Genomic DNA, 13,732 nt, shown 5'->3' with positions numbered 1-13,732 from the left:
GCGCGGGAAAATGGTGGAAAATATTCATTAAGATACCCGGAGGTCCAAGGGCCATCTGTTCTTTTTTTTGTTTTTATTTTTTACTTTGGTAGAACAGAGATTAAGGGCCCCTGATTCAATCCGCTCAATCGATGGCTCAATCCGCTTACCTCGGAATTAGACACATTTTTCGAAACTTAATGATGTTAAGAAAAGGTTTTAGAAATTAACACTGGAACGACTGTTCAAGCTTTAAAAGCTGAAGGCCCTAGTGCGAGGCCGTGGCCCTCGTGGCGCTCGAGGCATTTGCGACGAAGGAGAAGGGACAGCGAAGGATGCAAAAACGTGGCAAAAGGCATCACCCTTCACCATGCGGACAGGTACCATTTAGCAAGATATATTGGAGCATGGACAATCCAGATTATAGGGGGCTGGTCCTCTGCTACACGTCGTACGTCGTTCTCCGCCAGTCCGGGGCCAGGGCAGTGCACACTTCGGTGCAGCAACAGCAACGCACTTGCAACGCATCGCGTTCATACAGTGCGGAACAGAATCATGGTTTGCTGCGAAATGTCAACAGAAAATTGCTCAGATCGCGAAAGATACTGATAAGGGTTGCTGATAAACGAGAGCATATTTTATATAAATAATGCTTGCTGTTAAACGATAGTTTCTGGTTTTGGAGAAATTATTTTAAATACCCCAACGTAGCGTACCTCATGGGCATCCCTGTGTTCCGAGAACGAACGGTGATCTAGGTAGTTCTGGATTCTGGTGCGTTGCCTCGTTGTTGTTTTCCTTTTCCCGTTCATCGTTCGTGGCTGGTATCGTTGGTTAGGCGCCAAAGTGCATGCAACGCGGGACTGATTGAGGATCCTCGAAAGAAAACGAGCTTACAGAGCCAGAGAGCCTTGTGAAAAGATGCATGTATGCCGTCGTATGCATGTACGTACATATCAGCTCTCGTTAATCAAACGCCCATTCCCCTCCCCATTATTGACCGCCCGACCCCCATAACCGCAACTCGTTACTGTACGTACAGGCACAGGCCGGTCGTGGTGCCCCCATTGTGGCCGTTTTGGCGAGGCCATAAAGGCCACCCCTTTTTTCGCTGATCCACGCTGGTGCGGTGCGCGCCGCCGCCACGTTTTGTGTGAAAAGCACACGGACGGACGGACGGACGGTCGAACCGGGCAGATGGTAAATGGCTGCGGGGCCCGGGGGTGGAAACGGAAAAAGGAAGAAAGGGAAAGAGAGAGAGAGAGAGAGAGAGAGAGAAAAAATGGCAATAGCGGGGCGTAGGCGAAAGAGGTTGCGGAAGGTTTGCAGAGGCAGAGCCACGCATAATCATGCCTCGTTCATTCCGCTCACGAACGCCACATTACAGATGTTTTCTAGCGCGTTTCCGTACCACCACCACCATCACCATCGTGCGTCTCATTAGCGGCACCCCCTGCTGCTTGGCACTGGGGAGACCATGGTCATAGACCATCATGGTAAGAACAGAAAGGTCTGTTCCAGGGGCAGTCGCGGCAGGAAATAGAACAACATTCCTGCCGACAGGTCGATCTGCTCGTGAACACTATTAAAGCAGGAAAAAAAAAACATTATGTTGCCGTGCTTCGGTGTTGCTGCTCGGTTTATTTGTTTTACCAGTAGTTTGGTCAGCCGGTTTTTTTTGCCACACAAACCATGCAAAACAAAAAAAACACAAACATCTTCACCATTACATATCTGGTTGCTAAGCAGTACATCGCTTGTTGCTAATGATCGGCAACATATTGTGGTTATGTTGGGCTCCTTCTTTCTCTCTCACTCTGTCTCGACTAGTGCACGAAAAGAAAGACGTTTACTGGGATCTCTTCACGGTGGTAAGACGAGACTATGGTAACCATTTTTAGCAACCCCGACGGCGTCGTGGCGGCCGTCAGGTAATCTCTGGCTGCTTGTTAAAATAACGAGTTGCTCGTGTCCTGCAAGCAGCGACCCTTTAAACAATAGCCTTTCCGAACCTAGAAAGCATGCGCGTGGTATTGCAAAACCCGAAAAAAAAACCCTCCCAGACTGTCCGTTGCATTGTTAACCGGAGAGGTTTCGAAAATGCGTTTCCCGCAAAAAGCACAAACTCTCTTCATCGTGTGCCTGGCTCGAGGTACTGGGTGGCCCCGATCGTTGAACGTCTCCGTGAGCCTCCTTCCTGACCATTTCTCTTCTCACGGGTCGCTGGCGGGTTCGTCGCTTACTCGCGAGACTTGGTGAGAGCGCTCGTTTGCATGTCTCCACCCCGATCGGCGCAGGATGGGTCGTGTTCCCTTTTTTTCTCCTTCTTGCATCTCCTGTTCTTGCTCCTCTGTGTCTGTGTGTGTCTGTTTGTCGGGCCAGGCTGGCTGGCCTGCGAGGAACACGAAAATATCGTTAATCACCGCGACGCACCGCCAGATATTTCAACAATGTTGCCCTTTTCGCGCGCTCGCTTCAGAATGCAGCACACCCGCGCTGCTTCCACCCAGTTCGTTGTCTTGTCCCCGCGGCCACGCAATACCAGCTTTCTGCTTTGTGGCTAACTGGCCATGTGGCTCATAAATAAGAATGAAGACGCCAGACGACGCTGCGTTGCAGCAGCGGTGGTTGTTGGTAATTTTTGTGGTATTTTTACTGTTGCTGTTTTCAGGCCCACAACACACCACGACGGATGCGGTGGTTGTTGCGGGTTCGTGATGCACGTTCCATGTTCTGCCAAGAGGCCACTGCAAACAAGCGAACGATGGTCATTGGATTATAACTCTTCGATTTTACTACACCAATGCTGCCGGGCTGCATACATTTTTTTGGGCTTCGCAACAAATATGCACAACATGGCTGGTCCTATAAACAAGCAAAAGCATTCCCGCGTGATGTTAAGCCGGCCGCCTTCGGGAAGGAACTTACTGAAGGGTGTATATTATTACACCCGGTGCGTATAGACAAAGCCCGGGCAGCGTATCCGTTTATTGCATTCGAAGAATAATCATTCTAGCAACCGAGCAGCCGACCATCGAGGCCGACAATTTGAGAAGTTAACCTGTAATTTGCAGCCAATTTCAGTGTGTGTCTCAGGAGAATGTGGGAGGGGGGGGGGGACCAATTGCACCGATCTTCCGTTTAAATATTGTTCGTTCCATCTGCCATGGCCGGTGGTCATGCAGTGGAGCTCCTCCTCTTCCTTACCGCGGCTACCACCAGCCGAGAGCCTCATAATCATCTGCACACAAACATAATCACTATTTTCCTATACAAACAGCACCGTTTTTTGATGCGTTCCGCCGCTCGTCCCTCTAATTGAGACATAAAAATCATTAAAGATGAGGTGAAAACTCCGGCGGCCACCACCAGCAATCCGCCCGGAATGCAAGCGGCGCCCCTGGTGATGATGGTGACGCATAGTTGCCAATTAGTGGAACCCATTTTCGTGCCTCAGTTTGCGATAAAATCGCAAAAGTATACAGTGAGGTCTCGCCGGTGTCCGGTGACGAAGGTGAAGAACGCACGCGGCATGGCACCAGCAATTACGCACCACGCTGGGATGATGTCCGCTCGCTTCTCAACGCGCATGAACAGTGTTTGAGCTACTTTGAGCTACTCGCTTCCGTTACTTAGCAACCCCAGGAGCCCGGTTTGTTTGGGCCATCGACGGTGATGAGGAGCGAGTGAAAGTGTTTTTGTTATGCTTAGAGCTTGTTGCTTATCTGTTCTTATCGATACCAGAGTGATATCTAGCTAGGAACAACCAATGTTCCGCAACGAGTACAACCTGGCGATGGAGCGGGACCAGGGCGGCGTGTCGTCCGTTTCCTCCTTCCAGGTGGACGATCTGATGGAGAAGCTGAAGCTGCTGAACTACGAGCGGCTTCTGCTGCGAGAGATGAAGATGAAACAGATCAATCGCTACTACTTCCTCCGTTCGTTCAATCCCGGCGAGCAGTTCTTCATGTTCACCTCGATCTGTGCCTGGTTGATACGCAAGATTGGCAAAACGTTCGATCAACCGCAGGAGTTTGACGATCCCAACATCGTCATCTCGCGCATCATCAAGGTGCTACAAGAGATGGTATGGACAAGCGGGGTTGCTGCTTTAGGAAATGACCAACGGCAAGGACAATGAGCATGCTCTTCTTCACAGGACGTACCGACCGACTTTCAGACGAACCGGCTGATCCAGGGTGCCGGGCCCATCTGCGTCTACATTATGGACGCACTGGCCACGCAAGCGCTCAAGCTGACCAAGTTCCAGTATAAACGGCCCGAGTGTCGCAAGGAAGACGATCCGATGGTTGATCTGATTGAAAACGATTCGGAAATCATCCTGGAGAAGGTAGAGGAGGAACAGATGGCCGGCATTAGTGATGAGAGCGAAGATGAACGAAATGGGATGTTCGATTTGAGCTTCACGGATCAAAAAACACTTAACCGTCGGTCAACGGGAGTCCATAAGAAGGATGAGTACAAGGTGGACTCACTGTCCGATAGCGAAGCCTGGCGGCTGGAACTGGAACGCGTCCTACCCCAGCTGAAGGTGGTCGTGAAGACGGATCCACGCGATTGGCGGGCACATCTCGAGCAAATGCGAACGCTACGCAGCAACATCGATACGGTAGGTGTGGCAGGACGGCGAGTGATCCTTGCCCTTCCAGAGAATCCTAGTCCGAAGACTGATGCGTTTTTTTCCGTGGCCAGGCTACCGAAGAAACGGACAGTCAGCTGAAAAAGCTCCAAACGGACATCGGGTACGTGATGGAGAAGCTGGAAAGCCGGGAGAAACACCTGAACAACGATCTGAAGGAGTTGATCGCACAATACAAAGAAGTGCTGATCGGGTACAATCAGGTGAGCGGACAGCTGAAGCAGCTCGAGCAGGAGAAGGCCACCAACGAGCACGAGCTGACGAAAATCACCAACGAGCTGGAGAACGTCAAGATACAGATGGAGCAGCGTGGCAACTCTATGACCGATGGCAGTAAGTTGACGACAATAGTCTCTATTAATTCCTGTTCAGTAAGAATCATGTTAATTCTCTTCGAAAGGTCCTCTCATTAACATCAAAAAAGCAATTTTCCGTATCAAGGAGGAAATATGCGAGATGGATATCAAGATTGGTGTGATGGAACATTCGCTGAACACGGAAATCCTTAGACAGAGCGCGCAGTACGCCGAGCTGGATTCACTCGTTATGGCTGCCCATTAACATGTCGGATGTAAAAAAATTGAGAGCACAAAGTTTGGAGTTTCATGTTGCAATAAACCTTCACTCAGATGTACGCGGTTTGATCCTCGATCCACACGAGATTCTATCTAACATGCAAAGCCGCGCAGGAAGTGGAGCAGCTTGCACCGCGCGGTTGTGCTACGCACTATTGTCTATAGGAACATGACCATAAATTTATCGACGATCGAAATGTTTGTTTAGCCTTTCCTCGTTTCCCTATGTTCGCGTTGCGTTCTTATACTCCGCAATACACGCTCGCAATGCACCAGCCCAATTCAGCCAACGGGAGATCGCTACAACTCGTCCAGATAATTGCACGGTTTCAGGTTAGCATCGAATAACGAGCCACAGGGGATGCAGCTCGCCACCTCTCCTCTTCTCCCTGTTCTGTCTGATGCTGCCCCATTTTGCCTGCCAGAATTCAGTTAAAAAAGGATATCGAAACAGATGCAATCGAGGAACGGTCTCGAACCCCCTAATCATCATGTTTACATAAAATGGAGGACCATGTCGTTCCATGTCCGCGTGTACGAATTCTCGTCTCCGGTCCTCTGGAGATTATAAAGAGGAGCGAGCATGCGACCATTCACAGGTGAAAAAGGTGGTGTGGGGTCACGTCTCTTCCTCTCCGCTTCGATGATCATGGGAGATCTCGTTAGGAGATACAATTATAGGCGATCAGAGGTTCAAAACACGGGCAGAAAGTCTGAGCAAAAACCTTTGCGATCCTTTTGAGGCAGCATCGTGGCAGTAACAGCACATGATGTGCAGAAAACCCGATAGATCGCGAGGTCTGGTGGTGGCTTGTTGCTTGTTTCTCAACGTCTGCGAAGAAGAACAACGTGTCTGGAGTACACAGCGAGAGAGGAAAAGCTGTATGGTTTTTTGTTTGATTCCTTTTATTTATACACTATTTTTGTTTTGTTCGTATTCTCTTTTCCACTAGAGCATGGCTCCCTGCCACTAGATATCTTCTCTTTTGCTTCCAAACAGATCCTTTTGTTTTCTGGTGAAGGAGCAGAGCAGTTGCGATTGCAGTTTGTCGTTGAACAGTAATAGTAAACTTGGTAGCAATAGTAGCGATTGCATTAACCTTAAAACCTTGCAATTAAATCTCGCATAACTCGCCCCAAGAAATTGCCCTTCAGTTTCGGATGTACCACTCCCTCTCTCTGACTTACACACTATGAAGTTAGCACAGTTATGGCTGCGGGACCGATACCTTCTATCTGCTTCTGACCGTCCCTACAAAGATCGCCGAGTTTACGTTTCGAACCAACTATTCGATACATTACTCGTGCTAGTGCTCTTTCTACTGGGCAGTAGTACCCGACAGCCAATACATTCCGAGGCGATTCCTACTTAACCAACTCTTAACATTCGAATCTTACCATCAGCGCTACTAGGTTTCAGAAATGCAAAACCACTCAACTAGTTTTGCTTTGCTATAACAATCACGATCTTCCTTTTGCTGCCCAATCCTGATCCTGATAGGTAATGCACACGTACACACAAGCCTTAACACCATCGATTCATCATTACCAGCATTCTATCATCTTTCGCGTTGCTTACATATTGCTAACCACATTCTCGCAACATATTCCACACGGTTCCCTTTGTTTTTGCGTTGCTTTGACATAGCTTTCATATGACATTTCCATTTCTTTTCAGGTCCCCGGCAGCCATTTACCGATAAGCGTAAATTCTTTTTTAGTTTTCTTTAAGTTCCTTATCGGCTATTTCGAAGATCACTTCGCTTACTTACATGCTAAAACTTTTCTGTGAGTTTTCGATCCTTTTAATGGTTTTTTGTTGGTTTTGTTATTCATTTTTGCTCCACCAATTCTATCATATTTGTTTCATAATTTTTCTTCCGTTTGCCTCACTTGATCTACAGTTACCATAGTCGTCTACACTCGGCCAACGATTCACCAGTAGTTGTGACATTTTCGCCAGTAGTCTATTAGTTGTGAAACAAGTCTCCGTCAGCGGCCGACGATTCGAAAGCCATCGGTGCCGATAGTGTGTGCGCTAACAGATGCTTCGTGTGCATGAAATTATCTCCAAACGAAGTACAACGGAGTGATATGAATTCTCCCGATGAAAATCGATGGGATAAACAATCTTACAAAACACTCCATGTTTGTTAGCAAACAAGAATGCTTTGCTATGAGTGCGTGAAAGGTTTCGTTTTAATAAGAAAGAGTGCTGATTGCAAATTGTTAGAGAACAACGTAATGTAGCATTGTTACAGCTCCAACTCATATTGATCTAACAGTTCAAACGGGTTAGAACGGATACTAGGGGTGTAGATTGTTGTAATTTTTTTTGTTGGAAACCCCAAAGCAAATAAAACAGTTTAATTCAAAAAAATATATATCGCTCTACCGTGTTTGCAGATTATACATCATCTATTATACCACGATAAAAACAAACAAGAAGCTTCTCTCTCCTACTTGGTAAGGTAACTGATGCAGTAACAAAATGTATGAAAACTATCGTTAATATCGCGAATAATGATTCTGATGTTTAAAAGTAATAGTTTAAAATTTTTCTTTCATTGTGACGGTATAAATTGAAACATATTGATAGACTATCATTTAGATACACACGCAATACATAGAATGTTAAGAGGGTACACTTGAAAAGGTCTGCACACATTTTGTTTGTTTCTGATAACGGATAGAAAATAGATGTTATTGCACAAACCATGTGGTTGGCAGACAACTGTGAACATCCAGCACAGAAATTTTAAAAAGAAAGTAAAACTTACTCATTGATATGAGATGCACTGGAGAACGAAGATTAAGTTATTGCACCCAATGGAACCGAGCAAGATAAACAATTTTAGCCAGAAGCAAACGTACCCAAATCACACACGCGCAACCGACAGTGCACATGCATTCGCCATGCAAATCACATACGAAAAGGGCCGATTGTTATACGGAGGCAGAAGCTCAAACAAGGCGGTTAAATCTATCTCAGTCTAGAGCGCGAGAGGAGCTGCACAGCGAATGCCTCTTGAAGGAGCTTTACGATACGGTCTCGGAGCTCGTCTTGCTTGTTGGCAGTGGTGAAGGGACCGCCACACCGTCGCTCTCATCCTCCGGATCATTTGCCTCCAGTGATCGATACTCGGAGTCAGCCGAATCGCTTACATCGTCTGGTATGACCCCAGGTGGATTGTTAGTGGCATAAAGCAAGTGATGCTGTTGCTGATGATGGCTGGTAGTGCTGCTGCTAACGCTGGTTTCGTTGCTAATGTTCCCAAAGCTCAGTTCCGTCGAAGCAGCGATCTGCGAAGTGTCTACTACCGCCAGCTCGGTGCGAACGGTGACGATGGAAGTGTCAGTAGCACTCTTGTAGTATGACAGATAATCCTGCTGGTTGCGGTTATATAGAGAAAGGGTCAAGTGATAGAATGGGAAAGGATGCGTGTGTGTGTTTGGCTAGAATGGTCTGTTCAATTTGGCACCGTCGCAGCAGCATGTGGTGATAAATGGGTACAGATGACAGAACGAATTGGATAATAGATTTCGAAGAGATACATCATCGCGAGCGATTGGCGCAGGAAAAGCTAAACCGGTATATGTAACAAAAACGAAAGCTAACCGCAACCAACACGAAAAAAACGAATTCATACTTAAACAAGATAAGGATAAAAAGTCGTCAAACATGCAGAGTAAAGAGCGAAAATTTCAATAGTAAACGCAAAATAAAATGATATTGTTCGGTGCAGTGTTGCGAGCGCTGAGGTCATAATGAAATTCGATAAGAGAAACTGAACAGTGAGGTAGTGTTAGGCTGTCGAGGGATAGCAATTAAATAATCCAAAAAAGGGAACCTAGAGAAACTTCACATAAGCATCCAAAGAAAATCGTTTTGCAATGCCGGTGCAGTGCATTTTGTGATCTTAAAGAAGATTGACTATTTTTTCAAGTTGCCTTTTTTTAGAATAATTTCATAGTTTGTTTTATTATTTAAACTACCTTTTCTTCTTTTGTATCCGTTCGATTTAAGCATTCTCGTCTCGGATTATTAAGCACTGTTCAACACATTCCCGTCGGTTTTCTGCTTTCCTCACACAGCGATTCTCACTATCAGAATCTCACTAACACCTCAGAGCACTATTTTATACGCTAATGCGCTCGCTGTTTAATTTGCCTCCTAAACGTTTGAACTCCGTACACACAACAATGGCCAGTGTCTAGTCATCTAAAACCTGTTCACCTGAGAAACCAAATAGGGCGTTCTTAGTGTAGCCGGGTGTGAAGGGAATAAAAATCGATCGAAAGATTGTAGTTTAGTTCTACCTCGCTATACTCCCTGAAGTGGCTGTAGCATTGGGAGAGTTTTATGAAAACTTTTGCTTTTCTATCTTGATTCTGACTGCATCTTTGTACAATCAATCCCACCCTACGCCTTATCATCATCATCATCATCAACCCCACTGACAGTTTTATCATAATTTGCATCACATGTTCCACGACCCTTCATCGTCATCAGCATCTCCTTCCTCCTCCTTATCATCATTTTCATAGTAGTCCCCATCTCCTCCTTATTCCTCGTCACCGTTGAGAAGCAGAAAAGCTTTAAGCAGCATCAACTGGAGAGAACCGAAGGGAGGAGGGATCATCGGTCAATCATTACGAAAAACAAAAACAAAGAAAAAGGAAAAGGCTAGACAAAAGATGTGTTTTCAATCATCTCTAAGGAGACTCTTGAATTGCAAGCATGGGAGCTACTATCAAGCACAATATTTTCCACATCCAGGTATGAGAAAGTTCATTTAAAATCAAATCACACCGATGGGGTGACGTAACTACAGAATAACGAAAGTAGCAGAAGAAAGGATCAATACTTTCCTCTCCAACAACATTGTGTATGATCAAATACCGGGTCTAGAGAGGTAACAGGGTGTTAATGGCAAGCGACTAGATAGCAAAGCTGTAGTAGTTTGAGTGAATAAAATGATGACAGAGAAAATGATTCTTAATAATTCTAAATTATGCTAGGATAATCATAGTCACTTTGCAATGGTTTAGCTGCCCCAATAACGATTATGATGAGTTACACGCAATAGAATAAACCTTAAAACTCATAAAAAAAAACTGTAACGACATGCTACGCCTATAGTAGTGCTGATAAAAAAAAGCATAGCAAAACCACCATCGCTGTACGATTGTGGGCGCGATGGTGGCAGATACGTGCACTTTCTCAGAAGGATGATCAGAATATAAACACAGTTTCCAAGGCTAGATAAGACATAAGATGCTTTGAAGATGGTATGCAATCCAATTTGTGATGAAAGATGCTGATTTTAACGTCCTTTCTGCTTCAAGGCTGGTAATGAATGGCTAAGCTGACCCTGGCCAAAGCAATGCGTACGAGACGGTGATGTGATGAGAATGCAGATCATGTACGAATTGTGAAAGGATGAATGATGCGCGCCACGAATCTGGCACCTAGGCACCACCGATATGACGGCACACACACACATATATATATACACACACACCGAGCGCGCGAGACGTCAAAACATGACGAAACGTTGGTCGTCGTAAGACTATCACAAATAGAAATTTACCGTTGCACTTCCGCCACCGCCTGTGCCTTCGTCGGTCGTTAGCTCATCATCATCGCCATCATCGTCACCACCGGTGGGATCGTCCTCCTCGCAGACACTCTGATAGCGTATGCGATCGATGCTACCATCCGAACCGATCACCGGCGGAATGTCGTCCTCATCCGTGATGCTAATATTGCGTTCCCGATAACTGCTACGTACGACCCCGGAGTCCGTCATATCGCGGCTCGATCCGGTCGGCGAACCGGGTGAACCGATCAGCGTCGTACCGCTCGTCGCCGTAGTCCCCGCCACTGTCGACGTCGACGAGGACGTAGTCGTCAACGAGGGCGACGTCGTGCTCGGCACTTCTGTTTGTGCGAATGAATCGATCAACCGGTTGGCTTGAGTTGAGCTCGGAATCGTAGTGACGGTGACGACTGCCCGATCCGGTTGTTGCTGCAAAGAACTTTCCATTGTTCTCGAACTAATACCTCCACTGGAACTAATTTTATTGGAACGACCTGCCGGATGAAGGAAATAATGGATGTCATTGAACCCATTTGCCATCGTCCAACTCCTGGCTGCCACAGTTTTACATACCTTTACTTTTCCGATTCAGATTAACCGGCTTCAGCTTGATACGGTAAAACCGCGTACCTCGTGCAACCCGGTACCGGTTATCATCCCTCCGGGCATGGCAAAACTCCTTGTGGATGACGGTTCCGATACCGAATGTAACTCTGGGTATCTCTCCCGGAACGAGCGTCTGAAGGCCTAGCTCAGCGTAGCTGCTTTCGTGGAGGAAGTACAGGAACTCGGAGGCCTAAAACAGTAGACCATTAGCGCCTTTAGCTATCTCTAGAATCAAAACGGGAAACAGAACTGGTCTGGAACAAACCTGCATTACGGTGTACTGCGTGTAAGCTGGATTCCATACGAAAGAAACCGTGTCGCCCTCGCTGCAGCTTACAAGCTGGGCCGAATCCTTTCGGTGCTTGTCGAGCTCCCGGACCAACGATTGCTTTTCATCCAGCAGCGCACTAAACTCCTCCCGTCGACCATCCAGCTCCTCGTTTAGTCGCTGCCGATCCGTTTCAAGGGCTTCAAGCTGCTCGCGATAATTTACGTCGCACATACTTAGCTCCGGATCGGAAAGCGATTGGATTGTTTCCTTCATGCGCATATTTTCGCGCACAAGCAGGGCCTCCTTCTCGCGTAACTCCTCCAATTGGCGATCCTTTTCCTCCAGGATGCGTTTGTACACGTCCTGGCTGCCGGTCGGTGTGGTGCCAGGTGAGCTGCCGCCCGCGTACGATCGCTGTAAACGATTCGAACCGGAAGCGATCGCGTTCTTCTCCCAGCGATGCCGTTCCTCCTCAATGGCCACTTTGATTGCACGTTCCTTTTCCCGGCCAAGCTCTTCACGTGCCTGTGCCAGCAACTGCTCGTGCAGCGCTAGATCGATCATGTCCGGCTTTTCGATCTTCTCCAAGCTCGTGTCGGACGGGGACTTATCTACACTCGCCATCAGCTTGTAGCGACACCGGAGTGTTTCCATGTCTGACCGGTGCTGCTTTTCGAGCTGCTGCACGGCCTCTTCAATGGCCTTCTGACGATCGACGCCAACGGCTTCGGCCAGCTGACACTCTAGCCGGCCGATCACCTCACGCATCTCGGCGATCTGCTCGCTTAGCTGGCGCTTCTCCTGCTCATAACTCGACACCGTCTCGATTTGGCTTGCCTTCATCGTACTATTGTCCGACCGGAGCGACTGTATTTCTTCGTCCTTCTGGTGGATGCTTTTGCGCAGATCGTTCATCTCTAGCTCGTGATCGACGGTTAGCTGCTGGATTGTTTCCCGCTCGCGATTCCGTGCCACCTGCTGGATATCATGCCAGGCCTGATTGATGGCCAGAAGCTGCGCCTGGAACTGGGCACGATTCGTCTCTGATTCAGAACGCACGTTTGCCAGTTGTTCGCGCAGCACGCTGATCGAGCGAAGCGAGAGATCGTGGAAACTGCGAACCAGAGCTTTGAGACGTTCCACCTCGAGTCGCGTCGTACCCAAATTATCCTACAAGAGAAAGCACAATGATATTAGTACGTGTATAATGTAATTTCTGAAGTAACTGCGAGTGTCTAGCATTTAGTCGTCTGTAATGTCTGTGTATAGGTCCCGTTTATGAAAGATAGTCAATTTCAAAGATCGAAAAATTATAAATAAATGATAATAATCAGTATTAGAAATAATAATTAGAAATATGGGGTATATTGGCCGGCTTCAGGAAATGGATAAATAGGAGTTTCGATCTAGCCACAACATTTGTTGTATGCATAAATCACGATTATGTCCGTATTCATAAACTTCTCCGATACCACTCATTCGCCATAACTGTCGGCATCTTTAGAAGCACCAACGAAAGGTTAATGAAGGATGTTTGAACAAAAGTAAAAAGAACCAATCACGAGGAACTAGACAGTGACCAAACTGAAAAGATGAACGGTCGAAAACCAAACGAGCAACATTCACTAGGAGAAAGGACGTGTATGGCACGTTCGTTCCCTAGAGCATTGAGAGGAGTACGTTCGGTCATCATCCTGTACCTGCAACAGCAAAATGATGGTTCCCTCATCATAACTGCCGCGGTCACCGGCCAAGCAGTCAGCAATCATTAGCCGGATTTCGTGCTGCAGTTGATGCTGCTGTTGATGGTGAAGCGTGTGACGCAGGCATGCACGCTCTGCGCTAGCTGCACTGGACGGTAACGATTCATCGATGTAAAATTCACTATTGATGAACTCGGCCCCCTCGTCGCCCGGTGATTTCAGCGACTGGCCACAATTACCACTGCCTGCCAGTGTCGGCGAAGTAACCGACCCACCAAGTGCGCCCGGATCTAGCATAAGCAGTTCCTGTGAACTCGATCGCTCCGAAAAGGAAG

The 13,732-nt window shown here is 47.2% G+C and overlaps 2 protein-coding genes across 12 annotated transcripts in view; one reads left to right on the top strand and one right to left on the bottom strand.

Moving 5' to 3' along the window:
- Window positions 1–3,748: 3,748 nt before the first annotated feature.
- Window positions 3,749–5,200, top strand: LOC125949794 (intraflagellar transport protein 57 homolog). Its single transcript, XM_049677142.1, has 4 exons — window positions 3,749–4,066; window positions 4,139–4,609; window positions 4,693–4,972; window positions 5,040–5,200. Exons 1-4 carry the CDS (start codon window positions 3,749–3,751, stop codon window positions 5,198–5,200), a joined length of 1,230 nt encoding a protein of 409 aa, XP_049533099.1.
- The window catches only part of LOC125949791 (RB1-inducible coiled-coil protein 1), a 19,589-nt gene continuing 10,956 nt past the window's right edge, over window positions 5,100–13,732 (bottom strand). For 9 of the 11 annotated variants that reach the window (XM_049677127.1, XM_049677128.1, XM_049677135.1 and 6 more), the window contains exons 11-14: window positions 11,689–12,864; window positions 11,391–11,613; window positions 10,809–11,311; window positions 5,100–8,604 (exon numbers count right to left, since the gene is read on the bottom strand). In XM_049677127.1, coding sequence (XP_049533084.1) covers window positions 8,254–8,604; window positions 10,809–11,311; window positions 11,391–11,613; window positions 11,689–12,864 — 2,253 coding nt within the window. In that variant the 3' untranslated portion in view covers window positions 5,100–8,253. Of the gene's footprint in view, window positions 9,828–10,808; window positions 11,312–11,390; window positions 11,614–11,688; window positions 12,865–13,732 lie in introns of all 11 variants that reach the window. The other 2 variants (XM_049677137.1, XM_049677138.1) reach the window with 2 other exon arrangements.

Source organism: Anopheles darlingi, chromosome 2, assembly GCF_943734745.1.
Source record: "Anopheles darlingi chromosome 2, idAnoDarlMG_H_01, whole genome shotgun sequence".
Lineage (NCBI taxonomy): Eukaryota > Metazoa > Arthropoda > Insecta > Diptera > Culicidae > Anopheles > Anopheles darlingi.
Note: the sequence above shows the minus strand (reverse complement) of the source record. Positions and strands in the feature narration are given on the sequence as shown.